This window comes from Labeo rohita, unplaced genomic scaffold (assembly GCF_022985175.1).
Source record: "Labeo rohita strain BAU-BD-2019 unplaced genomic scaffold, IGBB_LRoh.1.0 scaffold_70, whole genome shotgun sequence".
Classification (NCBI taxonomy): Eukaryota; Metazoa; Chordata; class Actinopteri; order Cypriniformes; family Cyprinidae; genus Labeo; species Labeo rohita.
Genome location: NW_026129634.1, coordinates 512426 through 535283, shown reverse-complemented (window position 1 = coordinate 535283; position 22858 = coordinate 512426). Strand labels below are relative to the sequence as shown.

General features: G+C 34.7%; 1 protein-coding gene across 1 annotated transcript in view; it reads left to right on the top strand.

Moving 5' to 3' along the window:
* The first annotated feature begins 365 nt into the window (after positions 1-365).
* LOC127161636 (protein NLRC3) overlaps positions 366-22858 on the top strand; it is a 63180-nt gene continuing 40687 nt past the window's right edge. Inside the window, exons 1-5 of the mRNA XM_051104363.1 lie at positions 366-397; positions 1016-1123; positions 7155-7239; positions 7361-7591; positions 7709-9515. Coding sequence (XP_050960320.1) covers positions 7558-7591; positions 7709-9441 — 1767 coding nt within the window. The 5' untranslated portion in view covers positions 366-397; positions 1016-1123; positions 7155-7239; positions 7361-7557 and the 3' untranslated portion in view covers positions 9442-9515. The remainder of the gene's footprint in view (positions 398-1015; positions 1124-7154; positions 7240-7360; positions 7592-7708; positions 9516-22858) is intronic.

Below are 22858 nucleotides of genomic sequence, written 5' to 3'. Positions count from 1 at the left end.
AAATAAGCTCAATATATAATATTTTATAAATATTTATAAAATGCTAGCCTGAATAAGACTGCATTTTCATATTTTGCGTCTGCATAACAAAGTACATTATTTTTAACATGCAATGATACGAAATTAGACCAAACAAGACATGTAATGAAGAAAAATATGTAGACAAAAACAAGAAAAAAAAAAAAAAAAGAATCTCTCATGGCTAACGGCAAACTCACATTTCTTGAAAGCTATATGATCACGAATACATTTGAGATACTAGGGCTGTCAACGATTAATCGCGATTAATCACATACAAAATAAAAGTTTAAGTTTGCCTAATATATGTGTGTGTACTGTGTGTAATTATTATGTATATATAAATACAGTCTGAGATGAGTCTCTCACAGAAACAGAGGTAAAATAAAACCCCATCAATAATGGAGTCTTTTTCTCACTGTTTCCATGTCAATTGTCATGAATGAAATTTAGCTTCTCCAAGATACTGTCTTCAAACAACCACATTTGTGCAAAGAAAAGAACACCATGTTTGTATGTTGCTAGAATTATCTGTACTGTTAACATATCAAAACTCTTACAGTGTAAATTTGTGGATATTTTTAGAGGGAAATTTAAAAGATTTTTGTCTCTTACTCAGACTCATTCACTGTACACAGTTCATTGTTCATTATATCCACTGCTATAGATACAAGATGTTGTTTTTATTTTAGTATTTTCTCTTCTGTCTGTTGACTTCAGTGGAGTCAACAGAGCTTGTTTACTCAACGGTTTTAATATGGTTGCACTATAACAGTTTTTTGAGCCAGTTTTGTTTTTTAGTGAAGTAGAAATTGTGCAGGATGAGAAAGCAGCACTTCACTTGACTGTTAGATGATTCCTTTATACCCGGCCTGATGAGTTAGTGAATTAGTTTTTGTTAAACTGGACTAAACAAACTCCCATTTGGCACATAAAATCTCTTCATATGAGATCAAATGTATCTCCTATAGTTTTTCTCTGTTCTTTGTGTCATTAGTGTAAGATCAGGCTCACATGTGTCCAGCTCTGTGTCTGTGAAGAGTGACTGGTCAAAAGATGCTGATCCACCGAACTTCAGTGAGAAAAAAACATCATCTACCAAAAGGTATGGCATTATAGCATTATGTCAACTAATTTCGTTACTGTGGTTCTTGTGATAGATGTTGACTGAATAAAAAAATGAATCACTACACACAGCATATGGTGACTTTTATTGAACTCTGTCTGGAGCTTCTTTCCAATAATACAATTATACAGGCAGCAATTACAAGGAATAAATTCACCATGGAAAATAGAGCAGATAATGTAACCAAACATTTATAGGCATAGAAGAGCAAATGCACAGCTATATTCATTTTAATATATAATTAATGTATATTAATTACCATTTACAACATTATATAAATTAGACTGAAGTACATTGTGTAATATTGTTCTCTCTCTCTCTCTCTCTCTCTCTCTCTCTCTCTCTCTCTCTCTCTCTCTCTCTCTCTCTCTCGGTGCGAGTGCGAGTGCGAGTGCGAGTGCAGGTGCGTGGAGCGGCGTGAGCGTGGGGTAGAGCTGTGTGAGTGAAGCGCTTTCTAGGGCCGAGTGCTGTCCGTTTTAGGAAGCATGTCGGCCCAGAGAGCGCAGGGGCTGAGTTCACTCACGAGGCGTCACGCAGTTAAAGTGGCGTCTGCGGTGAGTGTCGAGGCATGTTGTTTGGCAGTGGGAGAAGTAGTTGGACTTTCTAGTGTTTTATCCGCGTCTAGAATGAACAACGCAATTGTGGTCTTTCTAGATAGCGTAGATAAGGCAAATGAGTTAGTAGAAAGAGGAATTGTTGTCGATGGGGAATTTATTTAGGTTCTTCCACTTTCTCTGCCAGCTAAAAAAGTCACCCTTTCCAATGTACCACCATTTGTCAGTGACGAGATCCTAACACAAGCTTTGACACGTTATGGAAAACTAGTATCCCCGATAAAGAAAATTCCAATCAGTAGCCAATCACCGTTACTGAAACACATTGTTTCTTTCAGGCGGTTCGTGTATATGATTATTCCAGATGACGCTGATCTAGATTTAACACTAAACTTTCAAATTGACGATTTTAGCTATGCTATTTTCGTTTCTACAGGAAAAGTTAAGTGTCTTGGATGTGGACATACAGGGCATTTAGTTCGGAATTGCCCAAATAAAAATAATGAGGAAGGAGACAGAAGTAAGGGTGAAACAGGTGAAAACAGAAAAGAGTCTGAGGTGGAGATCAAGGCAGTAGTCTCAGCTGTGATGAAGAAGGCGGTGGACAGCACTGTAGAAGCTGAAACACAGTCAGGTTTTTCTCAGACTGAGAATGCCGGGGTTAACTCTGATGTTCTACCTGGAAACATTGGTGCAAGAGTTGCTGACACTTTGGTCCCTCCTTTAGAAGGAGAAAGAATAAGAAGAGGGGAAGGGAGTCAAAATTGTGAAATGGATATGGAAGCACAGTTAGAGCTGGAACAAGAGCAGTTATGTTTCAAGACTCCTCAAAAGAGGAAAATGAAGAGTAAGTCTTTAGAAGCTAAAGTAAGTAGGACAGGAGTTGACCAAAATGAGAACATGATAGACACAGAGAGTGATAGTGATTCATCAGAGAGTAGTGTGACTTTGTCACAAGGAGAATTCACCACTCGCAGTTATGGCCTTGAGGACATAAAGTTGTTCCTCAGGTCGACAAAAAATAAAAGAGGTGTAAAAGTACAGGAATATTTTCCTGATTTGAGGCAATTTGTCGAACAAGCAAAACTTCTGATGGCCAGAGATTCTTTCACTAACAAAGAAGTGTATAGGCTAAAGAAAATAGTGAGAAATGTAAATAGCACCTTAATTAATGATGATGTATAAGAGAAAAGAATTCCCTCTCTTTCAGTATGTATGGCGAATCATGCTTTTTTCTTTTCTTCTTTCTTGTTGTTTTTATGAATAGAATACACATTGCATCTATGAATGTTAATGGTGCGAATAATTCTAAAAAAAGAGCACAGATTTTTGAAGCAATGGAACAAAAGAATATAGACATTGCTTTTTTGCAAGAAACTCATAGTAGTATGGACAATATGATTGACTGGGTGAAAGAGTTTAAGGGTTTAGTGGTGTTAAGTCATTTCTCAAATGTGAGTGGTGGTGTTGCTCTTTTATTTAGCAACAATTTTAAGCCAGTAACATATGATGTAAATGAAATAGTGAAAGGTAAATTGTTAAAGGTCAGAGCTGTTTATGAAAATGTTGTGTTTATTTTTATTTGTGTCTATACTCCTACTGCACCATTAGATAGGCTTTTGTTTTTTGACATTTTGTGTTCAGCTTTAAGAGATTGCAGTACTGAGGAAGTTTTATTTGTGGGTGGTGATTTTAACTGTACTGAGTTGGATATAGATAGAAATCATGTTGAACCTCATATGGCTTCACGTAAGGTTTTAATTCACTTAATGGAAAAATATGATTTTTGTGATGTTTGGAGAGCTATGAATGGAAATGTAAGACAATACACGTGGGCTCACACACGAGATAATTATGTATCGTTGGCAAGGTTAGATAGATTTTATGTGTTTAAACATCATTTGAATATGTTTGACAAGTGTTTTATCACACCTTTGTCCTTTTCTGATCACAGTATGGTAAGTTGCAAATTTATTTTAAATTCAGTTAAAACTAAGAGTGCTTATTGGCACTTCAATACAAGTCTTCTTTTAGATCCATACAACAGTGGTGGGACTATGGCAAAGTGCAGATAAAACAATTTACGCAACAGTATACTCAGAATGTCACTAAGGAATTAAATCATTCTGTAGAAATGCTTGAAAAGCAATTAATAGAATTACAAAAGTTGACTCAAACCTCAGGCGATAGTAAATTTTTAGAAACTTATTTAAAGAAGAAGGCTGAACTTAAGGAGCTTTTAGAACATAAAGTACAAGGAGCATTAGTTCGCTCTCGTTTTTTAAATATTGATCAGATGGACGCACCTACCAAATATTTCTTTGGTCATGAGAAAAAAAATGGTCAAAAACGTTTGATTCACGCCTTGCGTGCTGAGGATGGCACATTGCTTTTTAATCCCAGACAAATACGTGAAGTGGCAGTGCGGTTTTATCAGTTGCTGTTTGGAAGTGAACTTGAGCCGGAATATAGAGGAAAATCCTTTTTCCTAGAAGATCTACCAAAAATCTCAGAAGAGTCTAATAAAGAGCTGGAATGTAGCCTAACTCTGGGAGAGCTTTATAAGGCACTCCAAGATATGGAGTGTGGAAAAGCCCCGGGTGTAGATGGACTTCCAGTGGACTTCCTGAAAGTCCTGTGGCCGGAGATAGGAGGTGACCTGCTGGAGGTGTTCAACGACAGCTTGCTAAAGGGTGGGCTGCCGCTGAGCTGCCGAAGGGCGGTCATCACTCTCCTTCCAAAAAAGGGAGACCTAACTGAGATTAAGAACTGGAGGCCGGTATCACTTCTGTGCAGTGACTACAAGTTACTTTCAAAGACTCTAGCTAACAGGTTGACCAAGGTAATGGGGCAGGTGATTCATCCAGATCAATCATATTGTGTACCTAGTAGGTCCATTTTTGATAACATCTCTTTAATTAGAGATATTATACAGGTTTCTAATTTATTTGGTATTGACTGTGGTTTGTTGTCATTAGACCAAGAAAAAGCTTTTGACCGAGTCGAACACGGTTATTTATGGAATGTTTTAGATGCTTTTGGCTTTAATGAAAATTTTTTAAATATGGTCAAAATTCTGTATAGTGACATTGAGAGCATACTTAAAATTAATGGTGGCTTATGTGCTCCATTCAAGGTCAGTAGAGGTATAAGACAAGGTTGTTCATTGTCAGGAATGTTGTATTCTCTAGCAATTGAACCACTTCTCCAAGCAATTCGGAAGAAGCTGGATGGTTTTAGATTACCACTGCATAATGTTAATGTTTGTTTATCTGCTTATGCTGATGATCTTATAATAATGGTTAATAAGCAAAATGATATAAATGTTTTAACTAAATTAATAGAGGATTTTGGAAAGTGGTCTTCAGCGAAAGTGAATTGGAGAAAAAGTGAAGCCTTTTTATTAGGGGATTGGAAAGAGGGGAAACCAACTCTTCCTGAGGGGTTGTGTTGGAACAGGTGGGGTTTGAAATATCTTGGGGTTTTTTTAGGGAGACGATAATGTCTTACAAAAAAATTGGGATGGAGTTCTTCAAAAAGTTAAAGGGCGGTTAGACAAATGGAAGTGGCTTTTACCAAATGTGTCTTATAGGGGAAGAACACTCATTGTAAACAATTTAGTTGCCTCACTTCTATGGCATAAACTGGCTTGTGTTGATCCCCCTGTGAAATTAGTCGCTGAGATTCAGGCAATTTTTGTTGGCTTTTTTTGGGACAAACTTCATTGGGTTCCACAGAGTGTTTTGTTTTTACCAAAAGAGGAAGGAGGACAAGGATTGATACACCTACAGAGTAGGATTGCAGCGTTTCGGTTACAGTTCTTACAAAGACTCTTGGATGGACCAATAAATGCAAGCTGGAGGAAAATCAGTTGCATGTTGTTAAGGACTGTTGGAAACCTCGGAATGGACAAAACTCTTTTTTTTAATGGACCCAAAGTGCTTGGATTCTACTAAACTGTCCCTTTTCTATCAGCGTCTTTTTAAGATTTGGAGTTTGTTTTTTATTCAAAAGACTGAGAATTTTCATTCTATTTATTGGTTACTGCATGAACCTTTGATTTTGAAGGCAAGACTGGATATTTCTTCATCTACTTTTTTGCCAGGTCTCAGCAGGATACTACAAAATTCAGGGGTTTTGGTTTTAAGTCATTTATTGTCTTTAACTGGGCCCTATTTTGAGAATGTAGAAGCTGTTACTGAGAAACTTGGTTTTAGATCTGAGCGTTTGATTTCTCAGTTTTTAACCAGGTTAAAACAAGCACTTTCAGATGATGAGAAAAGTATGTTGGAAGACTTTTTTTTAGGGGTCAGTGTCCCTGACAGTGAAGACCCTTTTCCTTGTTTGGTAATTCAACCAAATTTCGAAGAGTGTTCAGGGTTTTATTTTCAAAAAGAAAAGTTTTCATCTGTTGATTTTTTTTCTTGTACAGGGAAAGATTTATACAAAATGTGTGTGTTTGTTCTTAATAGGAAAGCACTTGATAAAAGAGTTGATACCCCTTGGCGTTCTGTGTTGAAACTGGGAGATAATGTAAGACCTGAATGGAGAGTATTGTACAAGCCACCATTATCAAAAAGAACTGGAGATTTGCAGTGGAGAATCCTGCATGGGGCTATTGCAGTAAATTCATTTGTTTCAATTTTAGATTCAAAAAATGACTCAGGTTGTCCTTTTTGTTCTCAGAAAGAGACTGTATTTCATGCTTTTATGCAATGTGTCCGGCTTAAACCACTGTTTACAATGATAGAAGGAATGTGCAATGGTTTTGATGAGTGTTTTTTCCCTGAAACTTTTATTTTTGGTTTTAAATATGCACAAAAGAAACGTGTTAAATTTCAGTTATTGAATTTTATACTTGGGCAGGCAAAATTAGCAATCTACTTAAGTAGGAAATGCAAAATAGAGCAGAAAGACAATGACAATGTTGTTGTTGTCTTTAGAGCCTTACTTAAGGCAAGAATTTCAATCGACTTCAGGTTTTACAAAGTTATGAGTGACCTTTCTACTTTTGAATCGAAATGGTGTAGTAATGATGTTCTGTGTAAAATTGATGAAGAAGAATTATTTTTTTGTTTCTAAAATGGCTGGTTAACATAAATTGTGATGTGTTATTTGTAAAGTAATGTAAGATGGATATTTGTAAATAAAGTTGTTTTCAAATTCAAATTCTCTCTCTTTTGGTGCACTAACATTACTGCTGCATAGCATGTGAAAATACCCATTGACAATGTAGTATATATTATTAATTCACTAGCCCTGTGTTTGCTTACAGGCCAAAAAAAAAATATTACGATGAGAGACCTAATATTTACCTAGATTTATACTTAAATAGATCCTATACTGTAACAGTGTGAACTCAAACAGCTATTGCTTTCTTTGTTAAAAAAATCTTTGCAAACTATTTCTCTAATAGTTTCTCTGAAAATGCAGTACTTCATTTTATTCACTAATAGGGTTCAGTATGAGACATTAGATTCAGACGTCCAGACTCACAGGAACTACAAGAATTTCAAAGACAATCTCCTGTGGATCTTCCAGGTAGGAAAACACATTTTTAATAATGTTTACATTTATAACAAACAAATTAATGAACGCTTGCAAGAATATTCAGTAGAAATTTGATTTCAGATTTATCTTGATCATTTATGTTTTCTTTTAGAAATATATAAAAAAGTAGAAAGGAAAAAATTATTTTTCCTTGAAAGCAAAATAATCACATTTCTGAAGAGTTAGCTGGAAAAGTTGAAGAAAATATTACAAAAAGAAGACTTGAAATACTTTGTGAAGGATTTTAATGAGAACAGATGCAGTATCAAAGAAGCAGCTCTTGATCTCACACTCTACTTCCTGAGAGAGATGAAGCAAGATGAAGCTGCTGATACTCTAGTAGGTAAGAGACTCATGAATATCGGTCACATTGTCACTTATACTTGTATTGAAGAGAACAGTAAAAAAATAATAAATAAATAAATAAATAAAATCAGTTTTTTTTTTAACCTGTGTTTAGATGAGCTGTTCTTCATTCATCAGCTAAAATGTAGCTTAAAGAAGTATCAATGTGTTTTTGAAGGAATTGCAAAGCAAGGTGACTCTGCACTTCTGAATAACATCTACACAGATCTCTATATCACTCAGGGTTGTAGTGAACGGGTCAATACTGAACATGAGGTAAGACAGATTGAAGTTGCTTCCAGACGTCATGAATCACAAGAAATACAGGTTGAATGCAAAAATTTGTTTGAAGCACCTGAACAAGACAAGCAGATCAGAACTGTACTGACAAAAGGAGTTGCTGGCATTGGAAAATCAGTCTCTGTACAGAAGTTTGTTCTGGATTGGGCCGAAGGAAAAGAAAATCAAGATATCAGCTTCATATTTCCTCTTCCATTCAGAGAGATGAACTTAAAGGATCAAGAAAAACTAAGCTTGATGGACCTTATAACTCAATTATTCTCAGAGACAAAAGGACTGAACCTTACAAGAAGGAACCAAAAAATTCTGTTCATTCTTGATGGACTGGATGAATTTCGTCTTCCTTTAAACTTTAAGGAAAATGAGACATTGCGTGATGTGTCTTCACCATCATCTCTGGATGTTCTCCTAACGAACTTTATCAAGGGAAATCTGCTTCCTTCTGCTCTCATCTGGATCACCACCAGACAAGCAGCTGCCAGTAAGATTCCTCCTGACTGTATGGATTGGCTGACAGAGATACTAGGATTCAATGATGCACAAAAGGAGGAGTACTTCAGAAAAAGATTCATGGATGAGAATCTGGCCAGTGGAATCATTGCTCATGTTAAAAAATCAAGGAGTCTCTTTATCATACGCCACATCCCAGTCTTCTGCTGGATTTCAGCCACTGTTCTCCAGAACATTTTAGAGGCAAAAAGAAATAACGTTGTGGGAAATAATCAGGCTGATGATGCCTCCAAAAAACTGCAGGAATCAAATATTGAAGACACTCCTAAGACTCTGATGCAAATGTATGCACACTTTCTCAGATTTCAGATCCTGCAGAGCAGACAAAAGTATGATGGAGAATATACACCAGATGTTTCCTGGGATAAAGATGGCATATTTTCACTGGGGAAACTGGCATTTCATCAGCTGGAAAGAAACAATGTAATCTTCTATGAATCAGACCTGGAAGCCTGTGGTATTGACGTCTATAAGGCATCAGTGTATTCAGGCATGTGTACCCAGATCTTTAAGGATGAAACAGGGATCATTCTTGGTACAATGTACTGCTTCGTTCACTTGAGCATTCAAGAGTTTATTGCAGCCCTTTATGCTCATCTGTTTCTAGACATAAAGAAGAGAAGTATATTTGTTCATGAGTCTACAGAACAGGAAAACAAAAGTGACACCATCATTGATTTGCCCAAGACTGCAGTGGACAAGGCACTAGAGAGTGATAATGGACATCTGGATCTTTTCCTTCGATTCCTCCTCGGTTTGTCACTCCAGTCCAATCAGCGACTCTTACAGGGTCTGTTGACACAGCAAAATGGAAATGACCAGAGCAAAAATGAAATAGCTCAGTACATCAAGCATAAATTTGAAGCTAATCTGTCTCCAGAGAGATCCATCAATCTGTTCTACTGTCTGAATGAACTGAACGACCAAACTCTGGTGAAAGACATTCAGACCCACCTTAGCAAAGGAACTTTCACCTGCCCAGTGGTCTGCTTTGGCCTTTGTGTTGTTGACATCAACGGAGGAGATGGAGGAGTTTGAGCTTCAGAAATTCAAGAAATTGACGAGTGTCTCATTAGATTATTGGCAGTCATCAAAACCTCCAAAAGAGCTCTGTAGGTTAATCATTTTTTTTGCTTTTATATATAAAAATACATTTATATAGGGTTCCCATGCTCCCTGGAAAAGCTTGAAAATGAATTACTGATTTTGTAGTCCTGGAAAATGCATGGGAAATGAGAGAAATATAAAATGTAATGGAAAATCTGGAAAATGCTAAAAAAAAATGTTCTTGTGTTTTCCTTTAGATGAGAATGAAGTGTTTTATTCTTTCTGAAACATGTTAGTAGCAGAAAGTGCTTTGTTTAGAAATACTAAGGTTTGACATTTTAAATGATGATGTTTAGTCCATCAAATTTCCACTCAAATGTTTGCAGTAAATGCCAATAGATAATCAGCTACCTAGTGATTGTGATTTATTTTAATGTATGATTCCAGCCTTTCTGCAGTACCAGTAATGCCAAATACTGGGTCAATGTGGTTCTCGTTGATAGGCAGTGGCTTTCAAACATTCCTGTGTATATTTTTGTCAGCACTCTGTAAAGAGCATTGTGTTTTTACAACATGTTTTTACAGTATTGTGCATTGTAGCCAATGTTGAGAACCTGATCGCAATGGTTAAGGTGTTTAATCAGAATCGCTCAGTAATGCTTTTCCTTGAAACCATGGAACTAGCACTTTCAAATTTAAAATTCATTGTAATTATAGATGAATAGATTCAATTCAAATTTATTTGTATAGCGCTTTTCATGATACACATCGTTGCAAAGCAACTTTACACCAAATTAACATTTTTACAATATATGTAGTAGTAGTTTACTATTGGTGACTATGTCTAGTTGATGTACATATGTCAGGGATGTATGGTAAATATCAATTAATGATATAATCAAACAGACAAAGAACACCATAAATTAGTAGCAGAATTCGGTACGGCTGTATGTTATGGGATTATTTTTATGCCAATAAGAATGAACGTAACTTTATAAAACTGAACGTAACTTTCCAAGAAACGATCAAAAATATGCCACTGCAAAAAAGAAAAACACAATGAAAATGAAAAAATGAACTCAGTCGCACGAATTTAACATGCTCTTCAAATATGCTTCATTCTTTGTTAATGATTTTCAAAGAATCATTTTCGCGAATCATGGATTCTAAATGCGTTGCCACAACTTTCGCTTACGCTTCGCAAATTTTCGTTTGCTGTTTTGGCACAAACCTCTCGTGGGGGCGGGCTTAACAGCGATCTACTCTGATTGGCTAATGAGCTTTTGATGGACAGTTGCTCTCTGACCTGGAAGCACGGACGGTGACGTCATTGGTGCAATACGTCGTGCTTTGTTTATAGAAACTATCAGAACTGTTGCACACTGTACATGAATAAAACTTTTATCGATGTTATTGATTAACGTTACTTTAGCAACACGAACTTACTTCAAGCTGCCCTGAGGGACAAGCTGAGGTGGAAGATGATGCTGCTTTGTGTCTCTCTTGGGAGCTCATCTTTAGAAACTAAGAGACGACCGTCGGTGAAATACTAATAATATTAATACTTAATATAAACAAAGCACGACGTATTGCACACCGCAACAACTTTCCAATATGTGCGCCACTGACGTCACCGTCCGTGCTTCCAGGTCAGAGAGCAACTGTCCATCAAAAGCTTATTAGCCAATCAGAGTAGATCGCTGTTAAGCCCGCCCCCACGAGAGGTTTGTGCCAAAACAGCAAACGAAAATTTGCGAAGCGTAAGCGAAAGCTGTGGCAACGCATTCAGAATCCATGATTTGCGAAAACGATTCTTTGAAAATCATTAACAAAGAATGAAGCATATTTGAAGAGCATGTTAAATTCGTGCGACTGAGTTCATTTTTTCATTTTCATTGTGTTTTTCTTCTTTTGCAGTGGCATATTTTTGATCGTTTCTTGGAAAGTTACGTTCAGTTTTATAAAGTTACGTTCATTCTTATTGGCACAAAAATAATCCCATAGTATGTTGTTTTAGGGATGGCATCATCTGAAGTCCTCTGTGGGGTTGGCATCATCTCTTCTTAAGTGTTCTGGATCCAGACTGGAGCTGGTGAATTTCTAGTTACCACGGGATGTCAATTAGGGATGCAACAATACAGTTAGTCCACAGTCCAATACGTACCTCGGTTTTTAGCCACGGTTTTCGGTTCGGTTCTGATATCTTACCAATTCAATGTGTTTTTTTTTTTTTTTTTTTTTTTTTGCAACAAATTAACAAAATACTCGCTTAAACCTCTGTACATTGAAAAAAGCATGGTTTAGTATATGTCTGCAATTTTTTTCTTTTGAGAGAGGTTTTATTTTTTCGATTTTTACACAAAATAGAATGGGTTTCATTCATACTGTACGCTAGAGGGCGCCCTCGTGCAGTAAATCCACATATGCTTCAAAGAAGTAGCACTGATTACATTCTGTTCCAGCTTCTCTAATGTGGATAAAGGCATGGCTCTGTGAGTCTATGACTGGATAAAAAGATATAATATTAAACGTTTTGAATGATGAAATCTAAGGACAATAAACACTCGTCTACAATAATATATGGTTTATCTGTGTTCAAGACATCTTGTGTATTTTCATAAGCCAATGCTAATTGACGTGAATGAGTATAGAATTTATCGTCTGCCTGATTTTGTGATAAGAATCCACATCAGATCACACAAGGAAGTTATTTCAATCACTCGACTGATGTTGAGAATTAAAAACAAGTTATAATGTTTTTTTTTATTTCTTTTTTTTATAACTCTTGTTGTACAACAGGTTTAGAAAGGCTTATCATTGCATGTCATTAGAATGGAAGATGCTCTGCATGTGTTGCTTTTTCAAATACAAGCGTTTCCTTATCTCAGCACGTGAAATTGCCGGCACACATACAGCAAATTCCGAGAGAAATAAAACAAGGATGTTATTTAAATGCAAAACCGAAAAACCACAATTCACAAGCGCGTATTAAACCGTGGAGGTCGTACCGAACGGTTCAATATTATATTGAGAATTGCGACATCTCTAATGTCAATCCCATGGCAGAAACACAGAACAAATAGGAACATACAGTATGTATGTATGTATGAATGTATGTATATATATATATATATATATATATATATTTTTTTTTTTTTTTTTTTTTTTTTTTTTTTCCTAATGCTGCCATGAATTATAAACATGATTATCACTTTCTTTTTGTTCCTAAACTCTGAAATTTAAAAATAACTTTAAAATAATTCATTGATATTAATCAAGTAATGACTTTATTAGTAATTTTAAAGAAGTATATCCATCATCATGTGATTTTTGTAAGGAGTCAAAATTATTTTGGACACAAGTTTCATTTTTATTTTTGATCTGTTTTACAAGTTTGTTATGATAACTGATACATTGGTCTTGTGTTACTGGTTTATTAGAGATGGATAATATAATCAAAGTTCTTATTTGATAAATACCATATAGTGAAATACATGTCTACTGTACTAATTTGTAGACTGTTTTCTACTGACCTAAAGATTTTAATGGTTCTAATTTCAATACAGAACCATCATAAAGGTGCTAAAGATAATTAATGTATGAATGTTTGCTTTTATTTATTTTGTTAGATGAAAATCTTTGTTTTCATTATTTCAATATTTTTTATGTCTCTATATTGTTCTGTTGTTAATTCAAAAAAAAAAAAAAAAAAAAAAAAAAAAAAGGGCAGGAGAAGTGCTTCAAACTTTGGCTGCGTCCAAAACCGCATACTCAGTGAGTACCTACTTTATTTCAATAAGTACTTATTTAACGAGCACTTAGAGTATGTACAGTCGTGGCCAAAAGTTTTTATAATAGCAATTTGCATATACTCCAGAATGTTATGAAGACTGATTAGATGAATTGCATAGTCCTTCTTTGCCATGAAAATTAACTTAATCCCAAAAAAAACTTTCCACTGCATTTCATTGCTGTCATTAAGGGACCTGCTGAGATCATTTCAGTAATCGTCTTGTTAACTCAGGTGAGAATGTTGACGAGCACAAGGCTGGAGATCATTATGTCAGGCTGATTGGGTTAGAATGGCAGACTTGACATGTTAAAAGGAGGGTGATGCTCGAAATCATTGTTCTTCCATTGTTAACCATGGTGACCTGCAAAGAAACGCGTGCAGCCATCATTGCGTTGCATAAAAATGGCTTCACAGGCAAGGATATTGTGGCTACTAAGATTGCACCTAAATCAACAATTTATAGGATCATCAAGAACTTCAAGGAAAGAGGTTCAATTCTTGTTAAGAAGGCTTCAGGGCGTCCAAGAAAGTCCAGCAAGCGCCTCCTAAAGAGGATTCAGCTGCGGGATCGGAGTGCCACCAGTGCAGAGCTTGCTCAGGAATGGCAGCAGGCAGGTGTGAGCGCATCTGCACGCACAGTGAGGCGAAGACTTTTGGAAGATGGCCTGGTGTCAAGAAGGGCAGCAAAGAAGCCACTTCTCTCCAAAAAAACATCAGGGACAGATTGATCTTCTGCAAAAAGTATGGCGAATGGACTGCTGAGGACTGGGGCAAAGTCATATTCTCCGATGAAGCCTCTTTCCGATTGTTTGGGGCATCTGGAAAAAGGCTTGTCCGGAGAAGAAAAGGTGAGCGCTACCATCAGTCCTGTGTGGGGTTGCTTCTCATCCAAGGGAGTGGGCTCACTCACAATTTTGCCCAAAAACACAGCCATGAATAAAGAATGGTACCAAAACACCCTCCAACAGCAACTTCTTCCAACAATCCAACAACAGTTTGGTGAAGAACAATGCATTTTCCAGCACGATGGAGCACCGTGCCATAAGGCAAAAGTGATAACTAAGTGGCTCGGGGACCAAAACTTTGAAATTTTGGGTCCATGGCCTGGAAACTCCCCAGATCTTAATCCTATTGAGAACTTGTGGTCAATCCTCAAGAGGCGGGTGGACAAACAAAAACCCACTAATTCTGACAAACTCCAAGAAATGATTTTGAAAGAATGGGTTGCTATCAGTCAGGATTTGGCCCAGAAGTTGATTGAGAGCATGACGAGTCGAATTGCAGAGGTCCTGAAAAAGAAGGGCCAACACTGCAAATACTGACTCTTTGCATAAATGTCATGTAATTGTCGATAAAAGCCTTTGAAACGTATGAAGTGCTTGTAATTATATTTCAGTACATCACAGAAACAACTGAAACAAAGATCTAAAAGCAGTTCAGCAGCAAACTTTGTGAAAACTAATATTTGTGTCATTCTCAAAACTTTTGGCCACGACTGTACTGTGCAGCCAAATCTTAAGTATGAATGTGATCTAGATATCATCCACCATGTTGATGTTATCATGTGACCTACGATGTTATAACAACTGCAACAAATTAAAAGAGCAACAGGTTTAATTTATCTATCTGTAAATATTTTGATGTTGATGAAATTTGCTCATTTTGTAGTCTTGTTTTTTTGTTTTTGTTTTTAAACGTGCATTAATCAACATTTCTGTAAATGTGCCAGTGTTAGCCAGCTAATTTTCAACTGCAGTCCTTTGGCAAGATATCTCAAAACCCTTTAAGATATCAAGAAGAACAATGTTAAAAAAAAAAAAAAGACAACACACACACATCAGTATACTAACACAATAACTACAATCAACATTTTCACACAATCAGCCATGCAAGCACACAAAGAAACAACACACGGCCTTCAACTGGTATATGCAGGCATTCTGGGAAAAACATTAACCGTACATAAAGCAAAACAGACTCAATTATGAGTTACTAAAATAACGCACATCTAAACTGTATAACAACATTATATATAGGCTTACTAAAAATTGGTCTTATTTGACTTCTAACACAAAGTCTTTTCAATTTAGAATACTTAAGAATGATGTATGTGAATATGAAAATGCAATTAAGGATATTAACTGCTGACACATATGTTTTTATCTACAATTCAAAACACAACAAAACTATGTTTAAAGAAAAGCTCATTTAAAGTACTCTTCCTTTGACTAATGGTGATATATAGAGATAAATGAACCTGCTGAATTACCCTTCTGAATAATGATGCTGAATGTCTTGCTCCAGTTTTTGCAAGAGGATATTTCCCTATAATTTCAATGGCTTTATTTTTAAACCAGTCATTCTCTAATAAGGATTTATTTAATTTACAATAGCTTGTTTTAGGACCATCTTTGTTGATTTGAATCATTACAGCCTTATAATCTACTGAAGCTTCAATTTCGGCTAATTCAACATCATCAGCACTATTTGCAAAAATCAGTACGAGACTGTTTAGTCAGATCATTAGTCCAGGTATACATCCTTTGATGTGGGTAAGTATATCTCCAGATATCTAAGTGGTTTGTTCTTGCACATATATTTTTTAATGCACATGTTTTTTTCCATTATTTTTAGGTGGCCATTGGTCTATTTCTTCATCCATAACTGTATTAAAGTCCCCACCCCAAATAATCACTGTACAGAGAAATTTGGAACTCAGTTGGTTTATTTTATTCTCAATTGTTAAAAATAAATGATTATTCTGCTTATTATTTGTGGCATGAATAACTATAATAAACTGGGAGAAATCAATACTAACATGTAGAATGATCCATCTTCCTTCAGTATCTGTTGCTTACTGTGAATGTGTCCTTTGAATTTACCTTTTAATATAACTACCCCTGCAGTTTGGTTAGTGCCAAATGAGAACCAAACATCATTCCCCCACTGACTCCAAAAAGTCACATCAACTTTACAAGCATGAGGCTCTTGAATAAAAAAAAAGTCTGCACCTTTGCTTTGACAATACAAAAATAAAGGTTTCCTTTTTAGTTGGTTTCTTACACCTCTGGCAGTAATAAAAAAAAAAATTAAATTGATATGAACAATAACAGAGTAAAAAGTTAACGTGTCCCAAGTGCACTTAGTAGGAACATAAGATGTCACGCACTATACTTGCTGATCTAGAAGTAAATCTGATGATCACTAGCCTTGGCCTTGTCTATTCTGCTGACGTGATGAACCACATCCACTGCTGCCACGATTGCTTCAACATCACTGCTTGGAACTGCTGCACAGCAAATCTCTTTCACCTTAACTCTGACGTTTTCCTCCCACTCTTCAGCTAATCCTTAAAGAGGAAGATTGTTCTGATGACTACAGTAGTCAATATTTGAAGTGGATCAAAAAAGTTTATCAAAGTTGTCCTAAGACAAGAACGGGTACTGTTACCTTTTAACTTTTGATACACTTCAAATGTATACCGATCAGCATCATTCACCTTTTGCTCCATTTCACCAACTTTCTTTTGCATTTGTTCCACTCTCAGCTTCATTGTAGTGTGTGTGGTTCTTTTTTTTTTTTTAGATCTACCACTTCTTGATGACAAAAGACCAGCAATTTTTTAAGCCCCTCTGTTGCAACGTGTTGTGTTTAACAGCTTCATTTGTTTGGTCTGCTCGTTCGTTGATTGTGGCAGTGATAATGTGAATGATATTTTCTTGTAACTCTTGGAAAGTTTTTTTTTTTTTTTTTTTTTTTTTTTTAAATCCAGTGTTTTGGGGTTTAAATCACAGGTTCCATTACTTTCCTTGTAAGTATTTCAGGAGTAGGAGTGTGTATCTTGGACCTCCATTTTTTTCTGCAGTACACAATTCACATGTCGAGTTTTCTTCTATATTAGAATCTGACAGGTTCTGAGATAAAGTTCTCAATATAACAATAAACCATACAAACGCATAAAATTCAGCTTAAAAAGACAATGAATTTTGCACATCATTTTGGACCTTTTGATGTCAAGTCAAGTCACCTTTATTTATATACCGCCTTTAACAATACAGAATTGTGACAAAGCGGCTGTACAGTATTAAATAGGAAATAGTGCATCAATAATGCAAAAGGGCAACAGTAAACACTCAATTTTCAGATAAAGGCAGTTCATCAATGGATTCAATAATGTCATCATCCAGCTCAGTTCAGTTCAAATAAAATACAATATCATGTGAAGAAAAAGTGTCCCCAACTAAGCAAGCCTGAGGAGATATTTCTAATATTTCCTTAAATGTAGGATTTAAAATACATAAATTATAACAGAATATTTGATTGTACAATGATACAAATGTTAATTTTAGCTCTCTCTCTCTCTATATATATATATGTATATCAAATTCTGAATATATGGAATAAAAGAGTCAGAATATATTGAACGAAAATCAGAATATATGGAATGAAAGTCTGAATATATAGAATGAAATTCTGAATATATGGAATAAAAGTCTGAGATTGTTTAAGTGCAAATTAAACAGTTCTCACTGAATAATGTATAGATTGCTTTATCGTCATTATCAGAGCAATATGCTTTTGAATTGTGATTCATTTAAAATGTCATTCCCAGAAATTTTCCAATACTTTGTTGAACTACAAGACTTTTTTGCAGCAGCTGGTCATACTCCAAACAACACAAACACACTGTTAAAAAAAATAATAATAATAAAAAATAAGTCAACTAAAATATTCCAGCTGTCACTTAAATTAACATTAAGTAACTTAAAATTTCAAGTTGATATACATATATATATATATATATATATATATATATATATGAAGAGTTCAGATGCAAAAGCCCCTAAATCCATCTGACGTATTTCTTTAAAATCAGCGTTTGTTTCTGGCTACTTTGTATAGGTTTCTATGTAAGTACCGGTACTTCTGATTGGGCTGAGGCTGGAATTTAGCGAGTTTGAAGTAAAAGTATTTGATGGACATATACTATGTGTCAGGGGCATTCACTCAGCATCATTATCTCAATTTTGACCGAGATGGCTTTTAGCTGGTTTTGCATCTGAACTCTCCACATATATACATACATATATATACATACATACATATATACATACATACTTATATATATATATATATATATATATATATTTTTTTTTTTTTTTTTTTTTTTTTTTTTTTACAGTGTAGTTTGGAGTCTACATCACATCATCTTGAGGATCATATTTCCATTATTGCAACATTCTTAGTGCATCAGATTTCCTTCAATAGCTACAAATTTTGTTCCATAAATTCAGACATTCATTTTATATATTCAGACATTTATTCCATATATTCAGACTTTCATTCTGTATATATAAACTGACTTTCATTCCATATATTCAGACATTCATTTTATATATTCAGACTTTAATTACAAATATTCTGACTTTCATTCTATATATTCTGACTTTTATTCTATATAATCAGACTTTTATTTCATATATTCAGAGTTTCATTCCATATATTTTATTTAGTTCGAGTTTGTTTATTTATTTATTTATTTATTTATTTATTTATTTATTTATATATTCAGAGTTTTGTTCCATATACTCAAACTTCATATTATAAATATAATTATTTCCAGAACGGCATGCAATAAGTATTACCTTTCAGATTTATGTTTGTCTTAGATTATTTTGGAAGTAACAGCAGGTGGTCCTAGTGCACTATTTTATTTTGTGATCTGCCGTTAGAAAGGAGGAGAAAGCAGGTGTGTTTGTGCATTACATTCTTGTCCAGTTGGTGGCGCTGATGCACTAGATCTGTTGGTAACTGGACTTTGATTTTCTCCAAGATAGAGTTGTATCATGTGACAAACATCAATCGTGAAGGTTCGCACAGGTGTTTAACAGCGATTACAAATCTAAAGTGTTTAAAAGACTTCTGGATTCTGTTCCTACAGCACAATATCTTGTATACTACTGCAAGTAAGTTTGAATACTTTAACGATTACAGATATTTAGGAGGATGATGAACGGATTTCATAGCTATATGTAAGCGTGATTTTTTTAACTTACACCTGTCGCCGAAGTAACAAACGACCGAGAAGCAGAGCGATACTAAAAGACTAAAAGAAAATAAAAGAAACCGTTTAAAGACGACGGATGTTAAAACATTTTTACAAGTTTGTAAAAAAGTAGCATTAAGAATAATTGTGTTTTATTTCCCCTTTTTCCATTTTAAAATCAGACGCGAGGCCGAAAGTAGTTTGTGGTCAAATCAAATCAGTCCTTCCGGATAGAGAGGTCAATAAACCCGAGCAACAACTAATGTCCTTTTAAACTTCTTAATTTTCCGAAAGTTGCTGCATAGTAATGTGCATGTAAATAAAGGCGTGTGTTGTGAGTGATCTGAAAGAGATTGTGACACCAATTCCATGGCTTTTTATATTAATTATTTGATAACTCAGACTACTAGTTATTTTTCTTTATGATTTATTCCTCTGAACTATCATGATCTCAGTGACACATTATCATGTTCAGGTCACGATGAGCATCTGATCGTCTTCAGCAAAACAGATCCCAGTGTTGATCAGTTTATCTGCAGTATGTCAGAGGAGCGAGGAAAGGACTCTCAGTCTGAGATGAGTCTCTCACAGAAACAGAGGTAAGACTGAGTCTGTTTTTTTTTTTTTTTTTTTTTTTGAGAAAAAAAAAGAACACTTTTCATCAAGGAGTGATTTCTCTCACCATTGTCAAGTCAAATGCTTTGCAAAGCAAATTAGCACTTCCTATAAATGTTTTTAGATTGTAACAGGTTAAAAACAGCTTAAAGGGGTCATCGGATGCCCATTTTCCACAAGTTGATATGATTCTTTAGGGTCTTAATAAAAATAATCTAATCTCTAATATACTTTGATTAAAAATTCTGAATGGTTTTGTAAAACACCCTTTTTACCTTGTCAAAATGAGCTCTGCAAAAATCATCTTATTCTAAGGGGTTGTTCCTTTAAATGCAAATGAGATCTGCACTGCTCAGGACACACCAACAGGCATCTGAGAACAGCTCGATTTGAAAAGGAGGATATTATTTAGATTAATTAAAAACCACTGCATGGATTTTTATCATTATAGGGTAGATTTGTACATACACTGCCAACACACATTAATGTTCAAACAACATGAAAATGTGAACTTAGCATCCGATGACCCCTTTAAAACTTGTTAAATATCTAATATAGACTACAGGAATATTTAGCCTAGTTAAATATGTTTGATTTATCATATACAGGTCCTGTACAACCCCGAAATTCAAATGTTTTACATTTTGGTTTCGGGTTGCACATTTAGTTGATAGAAATTGTAAAAAAAAAAAAAAAAAAAAAAAAAAAAAAATTTTTATATATATATATATACACACACACACACACACACACACACACATATATATATATATATATATATATATATATATATATATATATATATACACATATACATATACATATACATATAGATAGATAGATAGATATCCTTTGCTGTAAAATGTTCTCTCTTTGTCACTTTAAGTCTATACAACACAGGATAGAAGTGCCCGCCCATAGGATCGTGGGGCCCTAGGCAGGATAATGAATTGACAAATGAAAAGCACATAAAATAACAGTTTTAATATTTAAATGTAACTGTATATTAAGTATAACCCATCCCTGGTGAAAAAAAAAACAGCATATGCTGGTAGGTATGTTTTGATGCTGGTTTAAGCTGGTCCTTAGCTGGTTTATGCTGGTCCTTTGCTGGTCCTTTGCTGGTCCACAAACGTTGACTACTATATATAATAAAAAGGCTCGATAATCCCCAAAACTAATTTCAGAAGCAACCTCAGTGATTTGATTCTGGAGCCAGGTCTGTAATTATTTAACATAACATGCTGAATGTGGCTTGCCCTAAACAGGACAAAATCATAAAGAGACATCAGAAAGTTCATTTATTGCTATTTTCCATCTAACTGGGACTCAAATAATACAATTATTTGATTTTTTTTTTTTTTTTTTTTTAATATTTGTACCCCCCAGGATACAACCCCCTATAAATTCGTTATATTAAATTCATATAAATTCTCTGAAAACAGAGATTGTTTATCAATGCTTGTTACAACATGGTTGTAATTTCTCAATGCTGAGGAATGCTTGAAACAAAGACCTAAGGTTGGTCTCTTTTTAAAGAAAAATAGCAGATTATTGCTGAAGTGAAATGATTTAAAAAAATAAAAAAAAAAGAAGAAAGTATAAAAATGTTATAGAAGTTTACAGTTAAGATAAAGAATAAAAAAATAAATATTTTACAAAATATGTTGCAGTCTAAAATTGCTATAAAATCAAAGCTGTATGTCTAACTAAGTTATGTTCCAAATTTTAAGTTGATATCACAAAAAAATTGTGATTCCTGTGAGTTTTTGTTTGGGCATTATACCAAAAATAATCACTGAGTTACACCCAAACTCTAATGATTTTTTTTTTGATGCCGTTTTCTGTCACAATATCACTTCTACTACAAAACAGTTACCAATTATGGAAACTTGACTATAGGCTGTCAATCTGTATATATGTTTTTATATCTTGACTTATACCCCAACCCTGAGATACAAACATTTAGAGACAGATTACAAGAAGTGCAAGCATTTATTTCATAAAAATGCAATGTAAACCTAATAAGCTAATGCTGAACAACAGCTTTTTAAAAAGATATGTTCCCTCCAACATGTGTAAATATGTGAACTAGATCAATGTTTATTTGACGGTAAGTAGATTTCCCACTACAGGTGCCCATGCAGGTTACATGCTGCCTGTGAGCTAAACAAAGAATGTAGAAACAAAGTCACCTCATATAAATATTCACAACAAACACCATTTCAAAATGAAACCAAGAAATAAAACCTACAGTTTCACTGCTTCTCAAATGCTTGTATCCCCCAGGATATGTCTCCCCTTTTAGGGTTAATTTTCCCTCATATAACAAGTCTGTCTGTGATCATGGGCATCATTGCATTTATAAAACCGGTACTAATACTACAGCAATAAATAAGAAAGATACTGTTTGTATTCCATTTCTACCACACCTTCACTTTAACCTCTCTCTTTCTTTAATTTCAGTTTAATTAAAGCAATTTAATTATAGCATTGATGTGTAACAAGACTTTGTGACGTTATGAGAGGCAATATCTAGTGAATTCCAAAATCTGAACCAATAAAATCCACACACGAAATCTGAATTGTAACAAGAAAGGTTTTTAGATTAACCTTTTTCTTTGTTTGCCAAATACAATAAAGAACACCAAGTTTGTTGTGCATATTGGCTATTCATTAGTACTTAAAAAGCACATATTCTGCTTATTCCAATACATAAACTACTTTACTAAGCAGTAATTAAGAGTTTAAGGCAAAAATCTTAGTTAATAGTTAATTAATAGCGAGAATTAGACCTTAAAATAAAGTGATACATTTATAATGCAGTGCTAATTGATATTGCCTTTATCACTGTACTGTATAGAATACTATAAAATAATGATTTCTGTGACATGAAACCATGTCAGATCCCAAAAGGAAGTTATTTCAAACACTAGAGTGTTATGAAATAAATT